The sequence below is a fragment of the Gopherus evgoodei genome, chromosome 5, assembly GCF_007399415.2.
Source record: "Gopherus evgoodei ecotype Sinaloan lineage chromosome 5, rGopEvg1_v1.p, whole genome shotgun sequence".
NCBI classification, from domain to species: domain Eukaryota; kingdom Metazoa; phylum Chordata; order Testudines; family Testudinidae; genus Gopherus; species Gopherus evgoodei.
Window position 1 is genome coordinate 135,633,444 of NC_044326.1, and position 16,748 is coordinate 135,650,191.

The following is a 16,748-nucleotide window of genomic DNA, read 5'->3' on the forward strand; positions in this document are numbered from 1 at the left end:
TGGAGGAGAAGCTTCAGCCATACCACACGTGTATTAAACACAATCCATTCAGTCTCTTCACCTCCCTGTGAGGAGCTGGGAGGAGCTGTCCGGGCCCCTCACTTTGTATGGAGGGGGACAGAGACTATGGGAGCTCATGAGGGATGCACTCATTCCCTCAAAGGATGTGTTTAATCACCGAGGAGATTCATGCCATTTCCTGGCCACCTGAGTGTGTGAAGTTTACACAAGTCACTGATGGGTGTCTGCGAGTATCTTTCCAGCAGTCACCCTCCTCCATGCCACAGCTACAGAGTCATAGATTTTAAAGCCAGAAGGGACTATATTATGTTCATCTAGTCTGACCGTCCTGTATCGTTCATCTAGTCTGACCAGTCACTCCTGCATAGGGCTGCAACTTCTGGTTGAACTACTGCCGATCTTTTAGAAACACCACCCTCTTTAGGCCCCACTGCTGTCTCCCTCACTCAAATTCTCTCCCTCTTGTTGCCTGCTGGGCCAGGATTGTGTGCAACACAAAGGACCTGAGAAAACATCCTGGACAAGACTGAGTGAAAGAGATACATCTGCTGCACAATGCCATGCCAGACCCTGACAGACAGACTCTACAGGAACTACATGGGGGCTGAGAGCCAAAGGACAAGTGGGAACATGTCATGATCAGCTTGTTTTATTTAGTCGTTAGCCCTTTAAACATAGTCCAAAGTGGAACCAGGAATTGAAAAGTTAATAAATAGTTTGTTATCTTGTTGAGGCCTAAAAGGGGGAAAAACAGAGACTTGGGACTGAAGACACTCAGAGCTCTGGCAGGAGAAGGATCAACTCTAAGAAGTAAAACCTTCCCTTGAAGTAAAACCTGTGGAAGCCCCCTGATACTCAGGTATTATACTGCACAGGGCGAGAGAGGGTGGGATACATTTGCATTTTCATTCAGATTGTTTACTTTTGCTTGTCTGAAAAATGGCCTTGATCATCCAAGGAATCTGGGGAGAAAAGGGAGTGTGTCTGGTCCATTTTGTGTGCACTGCGCAAGCCCTTGAAAATTGTGATCTGCTCAGCTGCATACAGGCTCAGCTGTCAGGCTTAGGGTGACCAGATGTCCTGTTTTTAAAGGGACAGTCCCATATTTAAGCCCTCTTGCAGGTATTCAGACTTTTTCTTAAATATGGGCAAATTGTCCAATACTTTCTGTCTCCCCCACATCAATACTTGTGGGTCCTGCTGCTGGCCAGATTCCTGCTCGCCAGCCGCCCACCCGCCCACCAGCGGTGAGTGGGGGGTCCAGTGGCTGATGAAGGGGGTGGGTGTGCAGGACGAGTGGTGAGGCAAAACTGCAGCGCACGGGGCTGGTCCATCAGCACAGCCCCTGCTGCGTGCTGGCTCTCGGCCAGCAGGGCCCTGTCCCCGTTCCCAGCCAGCACGGGCTGCGTGCTGCAGTGCCTGGTGAGTGTGGGCAGGCACCAGCCGGTGTCCGGTTCCATGTTGCCTCTGCTGCCCACCTTTATATGCTCCCTCTTTCGCTGTCCTCTCCCTGCTTTGCCCCTTCACACACACACCCCACTACTCCTCCACATCCCCCCTGGCGGAGCACATCCTGCTCCCCACGGTGTGCGGAGAACCAGCCCCTGGTCGGAATACTCAGCTGACCAGCAGCCTGGCTGGCAGCTCCTTCCTTCCCCCACTGCTCCAGGAAAGCCCAAGATCTTCTGACCAGGAAGAGCCGGGCCCTGCATGTGCCAAAGCCCCACACACCAGGGAAGCCTCTCCACCCGTCAGCTCAGCTCTGGAGTGTCAGGGGGAAGCGATTTCCAGCCTGTTCACACCCCAAACCGGCAGGCTCCACAGCGGGCCCCCCGAGCAGGGACTTAGCTTAGCACCCCTTTCACACACCCCCGCCCCACCCCCCAATGCCTGGGTCTTGCCTCCAGGGAGCGCAGGGCTGCTCCGTCCCCTGGGCACCCTCCCCTGCTGCATCACCTCTCTGGCCAGGTTCCATAAAGCCCCTGCAGTCAGGTTTCCTGGGCCCTGGTGCACAAAGCATCCTTACGGCTTAGTTCCTTCCTGCCCATGGTGGAGACAAGAGGCAGTTGGGTTATGTTGGTGACCAGCAGCAGCTTGGGGGTGTTGGCTGCCTTTCGACACTGTGAGGGCAGGAAGGGACAAGCTGCTTCCAGCCACAGGGGAACAGAGGGCGAGGGAAGAGATGACCTCTCCAAAGACATGGGCCAGGTCATCTCTCCCCCGCGGCTGGAAGCAGCTCCCCTACCTTCCCTCCCACACAGTGCTGAAAGGCTGCTGCTGGCCACATTCTAGGATGAACCCCGGTAGAAATCTAGTGGGGAGGGGTCATGTGACTTCGCATGCCCCCTCCCCATCTGCTGCCTTGGGAAGACACGGCACCAGACACTAGGAGAGGCGGGTCCATCCTGGGGGTCCAGCCAGTCATGGAGGACAGAGAGCACCGGGCAGGGAGGGTTGGGTCAGTTAGTCAACCTCCCTGTGAGAGAGAGAGATGTATGGGAGTGTATGTGTGTCACCTCTCCCCATGTGGGGAAGCTCCCAGTCCGAGAATCTGCTCTTGGCCGTACCTGCAGCTGTTACTGAATACCACACTAGTTTTGATGTTACAATACACAGTGCGTGGCCTGGCCTCTCTTTTTGCAGGTGGAAATTGCATTTGCATTGGGGAAACACCCTTTTACATCTGTTTGGGACAACAGTGTTAACTCTTGTAGCTTTATCATGAATTGTGTGATTTTTGACATTTCCAGGAGTTATGTACTCTCAGTTTTCATTTAAAAAAAAAAGTTTCTAGCCTTCATGATTGTAGGGAAAAGCTTGAAAGCATTTTCTGAGTGGACCCAAAATGTAAAAAAAAGAAAAAAAAAAAACAGAAGGCAAATAGAAAGATTCCAATTTTCTTAAAACATGATTTTTAAGCCAGTCTGATTATTCTGGGAGCCTGACTCATGATTTTTGAATGCCTGGTCAAAGGTCAAAAATGAACAATGCAAGGAAAACAGTCAAGGAGGAAGCCTGAGATTTCTCTGGGTTACTTCCTTCAAGGTCAGAGCGGTTTTATCCTCTACTAATTGAGGTTGCACTATTCAGCATTTCTTAGGTTGATAATTAGCAATAATAAAACTGTAATGACTTGGGTTTACGTGGGAGAGAGGTGAAGCTAGGCTGAAAGCAAGAGATATCCCCTAGATGGAGAGCTAGGTAAGATCTACTTCTAACATATTGTATACGTCTACTTTTTAGGGATTTAAAACTCTGCAATTTGCTCTCTCTGGGGTCTGCCACACTTCCTTGATATGTGCATTACCACCATAAAAATGGAGTGAAAGATGGACAGAGACAAAAAGAAGCTAGCTCCTATGTAGCGTTGTGTTGTAAGACAGGTTTTGTATATTCAGGCCTGACAATTCACCTCCCGGGGAAATGGAATCATTGTTTTTCCCAACTGAAACATAACACTATGGTAGCAACACAGGGACCCTTTAAATCTGCTACAACTTCAAGGGGCAGTCCGGTTCATCGTGCCATTATGGCCTGATTCAAAGCCCAGTGAAATCAATGGAAAGAATCCCATCAAGTCAGTGGATTTTGGATTGGGCCCTTAAAGTCTTCCTGTCTAAAATTCAATCTCAGATTTTAGATGGAGCAGAGATATGGAGCCTAAAAGGTAAAAATGTCATATAGTTTGTTATTCTGCGAAAGATACTGGGTCTTCCCACACGCCATTTCAGGAGCAGTGTGGAAGGGAAAGCCTGGGGAATGATCCCTACAGAAGGCATTTTTTGTTGTTTCTGTTGAAAGTTTTGGGATTTAGAGGAAGGTCCTCTGCTCAGGTTACGCCTTTAAGAATGGTATGAAAAATACAACATTCCAGTCTCTCCTTGCTCGTCTGGAATCTCAGAACATCCAAGGTGCCCAGGATTAAATGAAGACTTTATTGGTGATAACAAAAGTTTAAATTTTATTTTTTAATCAAGCCACATTCTACTGAGAGAGACGCTCAAGAGTATCTTATCAGGGTTTATGCTGCCATAGCATCATTTTGCCTTTCCGTAATTAAAGCCTCCCACAGGCTGAAAATATATTTGATGTGTTTAATCTTGTCCATTCCAGATGGCTTTTGCTTGACTGAGGTACCATAAAATTGCTAATGTTGTGGTCCAGTTAAAGCAAGGAGACTGAGTCAAATCCTCAATTGGTGTCCATTAGCATAGCTCCACTGAGAATCTAACCCACTGACTTCAATGGAGTTTCACTGATTTACACCAGCCCAGGATCTGCCCCATAGATTTTACTGACTAACAGTAAGGAGAAAGTAATTAGGATGGTGACAACATTTGCCCTATTGATTTACATCAGGGTCAACAGAAAGAGAATCAGTTCATATATTTATACACTTAATAATTTGCATACATTGCAACTTTGGGATTTGAAGTTCAGTCTTATTTCTAACAAGCTTATTTGTGTCTATTAACTCTCTTTTTCCTTGTGCTATGGCGAAAGCTGATTGACATGAATACCTGGCTTTGTAGTAACGAAGATTGGATGGTAACACACACTGGTAACATTAATTTCATAAGTGTAACATTTTTAAACTGGGTTTTAGCTGCATGATGCTCCTGAAAGTTTTACTTAGGGCAAAAAGATGATGTTGTGAGGATTCCGTTTCTAACAGCCCATCTTCTATTCCAATGATTAATTTCAACATATTATAATCCAAGTATTTTGCATTAACCACTTAAAATGCATGCTATTCGCATCACAATAAAAATGTGCCTATGCCTACCCACCCCTACAATACTGTATAATTAACATTTCATAACAATCAGATCACTCAAATTCTATGCATTATAAATATTCTTCTGATCCACTCAGACACCACACTGTCAGAATTCTATACATTTCCTCATAATCTAATATACCCTAAAACCATAATCCTTACAAAACCAGATTCACATTTTCTAGTTAAGTACTTATATGGACCTCATTACCATAGGATCTAAGCACCTTTTCAATCTAGCACCTCATGAGGTAGGACAGCACTATTATCCTAATTTTACAGATAGGGAACTGAGGCACGACAGAGGCTAAGTGAGTTGCCTGAGATCACACAGGAAGTGTGTGGCAGAGAATTAAACCCAGGTCTCCCAAGTCTCAGCCAGAACCCTAACTGCTGGACCATCCTGCCTGTTTAAGAAACAGTATATAAAATCAAGAGTATATCAAACAGTAGAGTTCCATTATGGAACAAACCCAGGAGGCAGTTGATATTGGGTGAAAGCTGCAAGTTGCATGGGGTGATAATGAATGAGGAAATATTACATAGCACCAAGGAATCAAGCTGTTCCTTTCCAGCAACATGAACGTGCCTGTTGTTTTAAAGAGTCTAGATTTTTGCAAAGCACAAGTAATATTGCTCTGGGGCATTAGCTTGCGTAGAAAATGATTTTAGTTTATTGGTCATTTATTGTGTGATGTTATAATTAACTAACATGTTATGTTATACATAATCATTGTATGCTAAATAGAGTTAAATTGTAGGATTATGGAAGTATAAGATTGATGAGTATGTAGAAGGAATTCTCATGTATTAGGTATCTAAGTAAGTAGGGTTCAAAAGCAAGGCCTCTGGGCTGAGGCCTGTAAAATTTTATCTTAGCCGTACATAAGCCACAGAGTTAAGGAACGCTGATATAAGTAAGTGACCAAAGAATAACCCGATGCCCTAAGATTACTGGAAAAGATATACCAATGGGTGATATTGCAAAGATACCTGGTAATCACATTTTTCTAACACATGCCCTAACCGCAGAGTGCACTATGTGCAGAAATGCTAATGACGCATAGTCAGAATCACATTATAAAAGAGGCTGCCTAGGTTAGGAAAATTGAGCTCCCTATGGGAAACTCCAGCAGGAACCATCCCTCTGATGACGATCAGTCTATGAGAGACCCATCAGACCCTAACACTATTGTGAAGGATGTGAGTAGAACTATATTTGTAACTTGTGCCTAGGTCTGTATAGAATTTCTACATGCTTGGGTAATCATCACTGTAATTGTAACTTTAATAAAACTTGTAAAACAGACCAGACCTTGTGCTTGTGAATGTCTGTGTGGTCACTACCCTTGGTCTTTGTGTGTCCCTAGAGCAGTGGTGGGCAACCTGTGGCCCATGGGCCACATGCAACCCGTCAGGGTAACCAGCTGGCAGGCCGTGAGACAGCGTTTCCATTGACTATCGGTTCGCTGTTCCCCGCCAATGGGAGCTGTGGGAAGCATTGGCCAGCACGTCTCTGCAGCCTGCACCACTTCCCACAGCTTCCATTGGCTGGGAACGGCAAACCGCGGCCATTGGGAGCTGCGGGTGGCTGTACTGTGGATGGTCAATGTAAACACTGTCTCACAGCCTGCCAGTGGATTATCCTGACAGGCTCCATACAGTCTATGGGCCGCAGGTTGCCCACCACTGCCTTAGAGACTCTAAATCTAAAGCAAGTAGCATAGGTGACTTTCACTGTTAAGCTTTAAGCTTGAAACTGTAGCCATCAGAGTTGAACCCACGGTGGTGTAATACCACGTTACAAAATTTAAATAAAATAAAAGGCTACACTAGGCTCCAGTGGAACACTTCCAGTTGAAACTCAAAGTTTTCTGGGTTTTGTTTGTTTGTTTGCTTGTTTTGTTTAGAAGTTGCAAAGTATATTGATTCATGGAAGAGAGAATACAGAAATCAATACAAATGGAATTCTACCACCCCCACATCTTGGAAACCAATGTTAGTTCCCAGGATGGGCAGGAATGTCTTCCATACGGTTATCATGCAAATAATGAGAGCCATTTAACTCCTTTTTTCCTCACCTTAACTCAGCCCTCTCAACATGGAACATTTGTCAAGGCAGGAATTAGATGTTATCCATGAAATTCCTCTCTACCGGCCTTTTGTGGAGAAGTGGGCCCAGGTGGAATCATTCCAGGCCAGGCCAGACGACCTTCTCATTTCCACCTACCCGAAATCAGGCAAGTAAAAATAAGAGTGTATGTAAATAGCAGGAGACAGAATATGCTTACCTCTGAAATGCTGCCTTTCAATCTACGTTTCAGGCACAACCTGGATTAGTGAAATCGTGGACATGATTTACAACGACGGGGACGAGGAGAAATGTAAACGGGATGCAATTTTCAATCGAGTCCCTTTCATGGAAATGAGCTGCCCTGGACTCCGAAGTCGTAAGTCTTGTACAGGAGAGCAGACAAATGCAGGAGTCCCCTCCCACAGGAGCCATGGAAGAAGGAGAAGTAGGAATGCTGTCTCTGGACTGATTCTAATACTGTATGTAATTCAACCTCTACAACAACGCAGCTGGTTTTATATTGTCTTTGTACCAACTGTACACCAACCTGCTTTACAGGGTTAAACATGCCATTAAAGAGCCAGGAACACCTTCCCTGACCCGGCCAGCATCACATTATCCCATTTCTCCCCCAAAGCCTGCCTTAAAACTCATTTGTTTCCTGCTTATTAATCCTGCTCCTCACCACAGAAAAACAAAGTCAGTAGAAAAATGTTGTGGCACCAGTGTGCGATGTGTGTTCTGCTTCTTTGAATCTGTTGCCGGAAGCCAGAAACTCTAAAGTGAAACAGAGCAGCATTAGGAACACAGCCTTAGGTTTAGCTTATTCTGGTGGAGTTCCTTGTTCTGTGTCATAAGAAAGCAGCTCTCTCGCTGTGATTCTCATGTGAAATGTTTAAATGGGAGTAAGGGACAATTACGCTGCTTTTCTTCCCATCCTAGCTGTCGTGGAAATTGACCACCAGTCAATTGAGTTGATCAGACAGCCTGAGGCTCCTTTATTGATTAATCATAGATTACAAGCATATATGCAGGGAGAGACGACAGGACCTCTAGCAAGAGGGAAGTCGCTCTACCTTACAGCAATAATACCTGGGTTTATAAAGCTTAAAACCGCAAATTACCATATGAGCTTATACATCCGAGGATACCATATTTGGTTAATATAATGACATTTCTTAACCATCTGCAAAACTTTTACCATTACAATACCGGTTATGAGCTAATTTGCAAGCCTGCTTTTTGCAACTTCCCCTTTATACGGGTTTTTGTTAATGTCAGGACTTTGACACCTGGTTTTCGCCTACTTGCAGTGTCAGCAGCTATGTTTCTTAAGCAAATTTGAGGAACTTGGGCCCAAAATGCATGTTCGGCCAAGTTTATTAGAGGTTAATTTTCTGTGTGCACAAGCTGTTTATCTGGCAGTGATGGAGGGGTTTTTTTTTTAAGGGGCTTTATGTCAGTTTAACCCCCTATAGCAGCATTCTGTGATTTAGCAGCATTAAGTAACATAATAGTAGTGTATAATATAGTAAAATCAGAAAGTGAGCCTCAGGAGGGTTAGTATAAATCAATGTTTTAACTTTGCTATATGTTACTGTGATTGAGGCCTAAGGCCTTGATATGATTATTAACTTGATTAAGACCCGGCCTCTGGGCCTGGGGTCGGCTTTCTTTATCAATCCCCTTCTTTGTTTGCTGCTACCGGGCTTTTTTCAGCAGCAAACACTTTATTAAAATTTGAAATATTTATAAGTTCCTGCGCAATGTGTTCGATTAATTGCTGATTTACTGTTTTTTGGCCTGAATTGCCTTCCTGGGGAGCACTGGAAGGGGTTTTAATGTCGAACGTAACATAAATATCATTACTGGCATTGGTGGGTGTGTAATATGGTGTAGTTTTAACAGGGTTAACAGAGACCAATTGTGGTGGGGGATGGGAACGGGAAGTTGTACTAAGGCAAATACAATGCGACAAGCAATTACAGCAACACCAACAGCAAATACATACAAAGGTAACTGTACCAATGGCAAAAAGAAGCCATACATACCAAGGGTGTTTTTGGGGTGACTGAAAACTTTTTGTGAACTGACATAGAACATCACCTTTAACACAAAGGGTAGAGACCAAATGGACCGTTTGAAGAGCATTTAAAGCTTCTTGGTAAACAGTTTTTAAGTAGTGAATTTGGGTTTGCAAATGTGAAATAGATTGAATGTCTGGTAGGAGGGATAACAATGAGTGGAATCGGTCAGGGACAACAGAGGTCCAATTCAAAGGTACCGCTAACAACCCACGGACCACGCTCCTTTTGGTCCGGAGAGTCCTGATCCAGGCGTGGATCAGGGGTCCCCTTCCTACCAGGTCTGATGGGGATCCGGGTTTAATGTTCCAGTGTTCCGTGGTTTCGCCTTGACGTCTGTGTCAAGAAAGTGCCTATATATGTGTGAGTGAGGGCCAAGCGGCCAGAGTGAATGCAGCTGTGGGAAGACGCCCCGAGCCTCCTGCGAAGTGAATGCTCGTGACCGGGAGTGTCTCGAAAGCAAGCCCCACAGCTGAGCTTCTGTATGTGCAGAGATTGTGAAGCTTCCCAGCTGGCAGGCCTTGGTAAGTGGCTAGCCTGTTGGGTGCTTGTGTGTTTCCCCGTCCCTCTTCCCTTCCCTTCCACGACCTATGACCCTGTGACCGCTCCTCGAGCACTGTCCTTACAGGACCGCAGAGTCCCTATTTTGCCTACTGGAGCCATAAGCTCCCTTCCCTTCTCGGAGAGGAGGGAAGCCCCCAGGAAAACCGTACCGCTAAGTCCATAGCTTCAGAAGCATCGTTGGCTTAAGGCTGGTGCTCTGGGCTGACGACAGGCGTGCGGGGACCGCGGGTTCTCCGGAAGGAAGCCCATCCCATCCTTTACCTCCTTCCTTGTAGGTACCTGTTTGTCGGGTCAGAGAAAGCCTACTCTACCCAGTTCCCCTGCCCAGGGCAGGTAAAGACGCCACCGGTGTTAGAACCGTGGTGATCCTGATTAGCGCTCCCCTGGTGTGAAAGGCTTGTATGAAAAAGGGCTGAAGTGAAGATGGAGTCTGGTCCAACAGGCACTCCTGCTGCTTATATGTATGTGCACCGTGGCCCGTCGACATGTAAATATTTGCAAAAGTGGAGCTGGTATACCAGAGATAGCCCAAAACTGCAATTCCCTGTAGAGGGCAGTTTTGATCTTGACAGGATCGTGCACCTCCGGGGTGCCCTTCTTGCCAATTCTGTGGGACGAGGGCAGTTTAATGCTTATTTTGAATGGTGTGATGAATCCCAAGCAAGGAATCAAAAAAGTACCCAAGGAAAGTTAAAAACTCAGCTTACCGCACGGAAAAAATTCAAAAAAGAACCCCATCCCTCTTTAATAAACGAGATTCCCCTCAGCCCATCCAAAACGTGCCTGAAATTGGCTTCCCCAGAAAAAATTCACCCTTCACCGTCTTCTGAGGAACCAATCGAACGGTTCACAGAAGATCGACAATGGCCAGATGCTCCTGCTCCTACTCCTATCCCTCCTCCCTATGATCTAAGTAATCAGGATGACTCCCCTTGGGAAAAGTCCCCAACCACAAACTCCACAGACAGCCTTGGAAATGAAGAAATCCTTCAGGACCTTTCCTCCTTATCTTCCCCGGGTTCTGACAGATTGACCCCTTCCCCGACCCTTTCCAGTGAAGCCTCATCACATTCAACTTTGTCGCTAAAGTTGATGGACGCCCTTGGGGCTATAACAACAACGGGGGAACTGTTAATAGCTAAATGGCAACTTGAGGCAAGCAAAGAGGGTGTAGAATGGGAGGAAGGAGATATAGATTGGGAAAAGGTGTCTCCAGACTCCCCGCTGTGGCAATTGTCAAGTACCATCGCCGAAATAATGCAGCTTATGACATCATCAGAATATAAATCCATTCTAGAAAATCCCATTCCCAGTTGTAATCTTGCTGCCCTTCACACTCGCGGTAGTGCTTTACTGCGTAAGGCAGCACATATAAAACCCCTGCCATGGACCGTTAATAATTTCTCTCTTCACCAATTGCCAGGCCAAGGAGGGTTGGTAACAGTTCAGGCCGCCTGGTCACCTAGTGATCTTTATAACCTCGTTAAAGAGTTTCCAGAAATCAGGGAGAATCCCGATAAATTCCAAGAACAATTAAGAATAATAATTAACTGTTACAACCCCTCATATGCTGCTATGCACCAACTATTATCAGCTATTGTACCCGAGGAAATCCTTACTCGCCTCTATGCGAGGGCAAATTGGTCGGATGACCCCAGTCAGATGTCTGAGGCCGATTTGGTCCAAAAAAGAAATAACCTAATTGTTGAAGTTCTCAATGTATGCCCAAGAAAAACGGATTGGGCTAAAATAAATGCCTGTAAGCAAAGTGAGGGAGAAAATCCGGCTAGCTATATGGAACGTATAAAGCAAGTGTTTGAAAGGCATTCGGGGATTGAAAATGCAGAGCAAAAAGCCACGCAAGCGGTAGTGACGGCCTTTGTACAGGGACTCTTGCCAAAGGTAAAAGAAAGGTTAAAAGGCAATGTAGTAAATTGGAAAGACAAAGATCTAAAAGGAATTCTGGTAGCTGCACAGCATTTTTACTGTCAGTTAGAAAGAACAAAGAATGAAACAGAGTCTAGGCTTACGGCCTCAGGTTCCCAAACAATTCAAAACTCCGCTGGGGAGAAACCCAGGAATAAACCAAAACAAGCAGTAATTGAACCTTATAACCCCCTGACTAATTCTAACCCCATAGTTTGCTTCTGGTGTGGGCAAAAAGGACATTGGAAGGCCAATTGTCCACAATTAGGAAAAGTTCAGTGCAGGTATTGTAAAAAGGAGGGACACCTTCTCAAGGATTGCCCTATTCGACCTGCTAGACCATACCCGCGGCAGGAGACAATACCTCCTTTTCTCCCACTGCCCCCTCCTAGATGGCTTCCCTACCCTCAGCCGGGTGGCTATGAAAACTTCTAGCTCTGAAAAACACAATCCCCCCATTTTCTTTACTAAAGTTGTAACAGTGGTAGAGGGTGTTCCCAAAATTTAGTGTACATTAACCTAGCTGGTGTGTGTCTGGGGGGGGGGGTGCCAAACCCTGCTCACAGTAAAGAAAGGACTAACCCAGCCCTTCCTCGTTGCAACAGGAACGGTTGGTTACAGTCTCTCCCTCCGTGTGAGCACGGTAGTGCAATTGGGCACCTTGGATCTGCACAGTTGGCTGTAGTTAACCTGAACCCGGTAAGACCACTTCCCATAGTACCGTTAAATTGCAAAATTAGCGCTATTGTTTTTTTCTTTAAATGGAGGGTAAAAGGGGTCTATACGGTATCTAATTTCTCAAAAGGAGTCCTCATTTAAAACACAATAATAAAACGATGTCTGCAAATAGCGCATCAAACTCAACCGTACAGGTCACATACGACCTGACCCCCCTATCAGATGAACAGCTGGTGGGACTATCGCTGGCGGATCTGCGTGGCTACCTGTGGGGCCTCCCCTGGGAGGAGGCAAAACGATTAAAGGAGCGCCAACGCACCAGATTGATAAAGAAAGCTGACCCCAGGCCCAAAGGCCGGGTCTTAATCAAGTTAATAATCATATCAAGGCCTTAGGCCTCAATCACACTAACATATAGCAAAGTAAAAACATTGATTTTATACTAACCCTCCTGAGGCTCACTTTCTGATTTTACTATATTATACTATTATGTTAATGCTGCTAAATCACAGAATGCTGCTATAAGGGGTTAAACTGACATAAAATGTCCCTTAAAAACCCCATCCATCACTGCCAAATAAACTAACAACTGCTAGGCTACTATAGTTTATCAAGCAGCTTGTGCACACAGAAAATTAACCTCTAATAAACTTGGCCGAACATGCATTTTGGGCCCAAGTTCCTCAAATTTGCTAATTTTTTTTGCAAGTTTAGCCTGTTGCTTTAGTAGGTGTATAGCCGCACCTTTAGAGCAATTAGAATGAGTACTAGTAATTTGGAAGTGAGTGAGAGGTATGGAGAAATGGACAGTTCCCAAGGTAGCATTTAGTATTGTCCATTTGAACCCTGATAAATGGGGGTTTTCAGTGGGCTCATACCACAATTGTTGGCTTTGCACCTGAATGCCCTTTTTGGCCAGTGTGATGTTGATTGAGTGTGAAGGGGTGTATTGAAGTAATGTGCAAGTCAGGTTTTCAGTGATGGGAATGTCCTGAGCACAAACAAACCCTACAGCAGCTAAACATATTCTGTTAACAGTAACATTAGTTTTTGTGGCATGAGTGGCTACAAAACATTCGGGACCCTCGTTCGTGAGGGGCCAACATGTGCCTGGGATTAGCATAAGGTCTATATCATGGTCAGTGTCCCATGTATCTATAAAAATTTCGGCTTGGTCAGATTCTCCTGTGTATGTTAAATATGAGGTTATATTACGATAACTAAGGTATACCATACCAAACGCATTTCATTTAACATACCGTTGGTACACTTGACCCTGCAAGGAGAAAATTAATTTAGTTAGACAGTAGGAAAACAAATTAGTGGAAGAGGGCCTAGGCCATTGCCTGATGGTCGAGGTTTTGGGTAAGTATGGATTTGCATGGGGCTCAAGGTGGGTACGACTGTTTGAAATATTAATAGATGGGGTTACTATGGGAGGATTACTTAGAGGAGGGACCGTGGGGGGGACAGTGGAAGTGTGGTCTAGTAATTCTGGAATTACGTAACATGGCCAGGGGACCTGTGGTGGGTTGCAATCAGCTGTACCGGGGAGAAATCCCAAATACCAATGTACCCCACATGACCAAGCCTGTCGGCCACAAGAGCCTCCCTGATACCACATCACGTAACGTCTTTTATACCATGGCCAATTTTTAACGTCCTCTATAGTAAGAGTTTTGGGTTTAGCAGTGGAGGCTTTTCGAGACCTTTTTACTTTCTTCCTTTGTTTGGCAGCAAGGTTTTGTTCGTCACACGGAGTGGAACGGGGAGTGATTTTTCCCTTTTTTTTAACTGCTATCCCGCACATTGGGTAGGGTGGAGTGGTTGTTTTGGCTTTTGGTTTTCCTGTTGACAGGAGACGTAGCGAAGTAGTCTTTCGGGCAGCAACTGAGAGTAGGTAAGAGTCATAAATGTCCAAAAGAAACATAAAGAACATTAGAATGGTAATAAACCAGATAGAGGGCAACAGCCACTTTCGCACTCGAGCAGTCTGTTTGATCTTGGTCTGTGGATTGGTCATGATGCCTTATGTAACCTGCCGACCTCGAAGGTGATACTTGGGTTTTTGCTCAGGTTCACCTGCTGACGTTGTCAGCCGAGGTTGTAGAACAGCCGGGGTACTGATGGGATCCAAAGGAGGCGTTACCTTCTTGCAGTGAGATGCGTGTACCCAATTTGGGAGTCCTTGGCATTTTACTGCAGTGTGAGTAGTCAGTAAGACCTGGAACGGACCTTTCCACCTGGGCTCCAAGGCAGACTTTCGTTGGAACACCTTACAGCAAACCCAGTCACCAGGCTCCAAGGGATGGCATGCGGTCTCAGCTGGATCTGGTAGGGCACTTTGGACCTGTGAATGAATAAATCTGACATGTCTAATTAGCGTCTTGCAATATTCTAGTACATTTTTATTACTGAGTTGCAAATGCTGGGAGTTTGGGGATAGGGGCGGAGACACTGGCATTTTCATTGGTCTAGCCATGAGAATTTCATGGGGAGACAACCCATGTTTACGCATGGGAGTGTTCCTCATTTGCATTAGTGCCAGAGGGAGTGCATCCGGCCATTTAAGGCCTGTCTCTGTACACAGCTTTGCCAGCTTGTTTTTTAGATCCCCATTTTTGCGTTCCACTGCTCCCGCGCTTTGAGGATGGTGAGCACAGTGCAAACGTTGGTTCACATGAAGGGCCTTACAGATTTGTTGAGTGATTTGACCTGTAAAATGGGTTCCTCTGTCACTGTTAATTGAGACAGGGATACCAAAGCGAGGAATAAATTCCTTGAGCAACTTCTTTGCTACAGTGGTTGAGTCTGCCTTGGCGCATGGGTAAGCTTCCACCCATCCAGAATACATGCACACACACACAAGTACATACTTATATGAACAACACTTAGGCATACTTATAAAGTCTATTTGGATGTTTACAAACGGTCCCCAGGGCGGTGGGTGTGCTGCCTGGGTGGTTCGAACCGGTCGCCCACTGTTGTATGCCAGACAGATAGGGCATGTTTGGCAGTATTGCTGGGCAATGCTTGTAAACTTTGGAGCATGCCAATATTTAGCTACAGAAGCAATCATCCCCTCCTTGCCTACATGGGCTAGCCCGTGTGCTAGCCGGGCAAGGTGTGGGAGCAGAGCCAAGGGTGCCACCAGGCGACCGTCTGGGGCATACCACAAGGCATCCTCTGGATGTTTGGAACATCCAGACTGTCTCCAGCAGTTTTTTTTATCTTCTGATGCTGACTCCTGTGTAAGTGCTAAGTCCTGTAAAGAGTCAACTAAAGAGACGGGCTGGGACATACAAAGAGCAAATATTATAGTAGGAGCCAGAGACCCGGAAAGGGCCGCTTGCCTGGCGGAGGAGTCCGCCAGTGCATTTCCTCGAGTAACATCGTCATGGGGTTTTTTATGGGCTGCACATTTGATTACAGCAATAGCAGACGGTAACTGTAAAGCAGACAAAAGAGCATTGACATATGGGCCGTGGCTAATAGGTGCTCCGGTAGAAGTAAGAAATCCCCTATATTTTCACAATTGCCCATAATTATGTACTACTTTAAAAGCATATTTTGAATCAGTATAAATAGTAACAGACGCTTCGGTTGCCAAGCAACAGGCTCGAGTAAGAGCAAACAGTTCAGCAACCTGAGCTGATTTTACTGAAGGGAGAGAGAATGCTTTTATAGTACTGTGTTGATCGCATACAGCATAGCCTGCTACCAGCTGCCCTTCCGCATTTTTTAAACAGGAACCATTTACATAATAAATTAACTCGGGATTTTGCAGGGGAATATCCTGTAGATTAGATCTGGGAGCAGATAATTCAGCAGTTACAGATAGACAATCATGGGGTTCCCCATCGGTTACCGTGGGGAGAAGAGAAGCAGGATTTAGTACCGGACATCTAGCCAAAGTAACATTTGCAGCATTTAACAGAAGCATTTTATACTTAGTGAGTCTAGAATTTGAAAGATGCTGTGTTTTGCTTTTAGTCAAGAGAGCGGTGACAGCATGAGGAACTGCAACAGTTAACGGACTGCCGAGAACTAGGGAGGCGGAGGCTTCAACTAATATTGCAGCTGCTGCAACAGACCGGAGGCAGGGGGGTAACCCAGCTGCTACCGGGTCTAATGAAGAACTAAAGTAAGCTATGGGTCTGTGTTTTTCTTCGTGAGTCTGAGTAAGAACACCCTGGGCTGAGCCCTCTCTTTCATGACAGAAGAGAGTAAATGGTTTTTTATAATCGGGTAAACCGAGAGCAGGGGCTTTGGTTAAAGCAATTTTTATTTGTTGAAACGCTTTTTTTTGCTTCCGTGGGCCATGGAATAGGGTCAGAGATTTTATTAAGAGTTAAATTTTGTAAGGGCCGCACAAGAGACGCATAACCCAGAATTCATTGTTTACAGTAGCCTGCCATTCCCAAGAATCCCCTGAGCTGCTTTTTTGTAATTGGCCTGGGGATTTTTTGAATTGCCTGTACCCGCGAAGAAGACAAAGCGCGTTTTTGGTAGAATGGGAGTATTACATTCACTTACTGTTGGAACTATGACCCCCTGTTTAAGCAGAGCAGAAAGAACTGGACGAATCCCCTCCTCAGCTTGCTGAGAGAGGGGATATTGC

General features: G+C 45.5%; 1 protein-coding gene across 1 annotated transcript in view; it reads left to right on the plus strand.

Annotated features, from left to right (window-relative positions):
* The first annotated feature begins 514 nt into the window (after nucleotides 1–514).
* Nucleotides 515–16,748, plus strand: part of LOC115652825 (sulfotransferase 1 family member D1-like) — a 30,863-nt gene continuing 14,629 nt past the window's right edge. Inside the window, exons 1-3 of the mRNA XM_030565345.1 lie at nucleotides 515–880; nucleotides 6,893–7,041; nucleotides 7,126–7,251. Coding sequence (XP_030421205.1) covers nucleotides 6,903–7,041; nucleotides 7,126–7,251 — 265 coding nt within the window. The 5' untranslated portion in view covers nucleotides 515–880; nucleotides 6,893–6,902. The remainder of the gene's footprint in view (nucleotides 881–6,892; nucleotides 7,042–7,125; nucleotides 7,252–16,748) is intronic.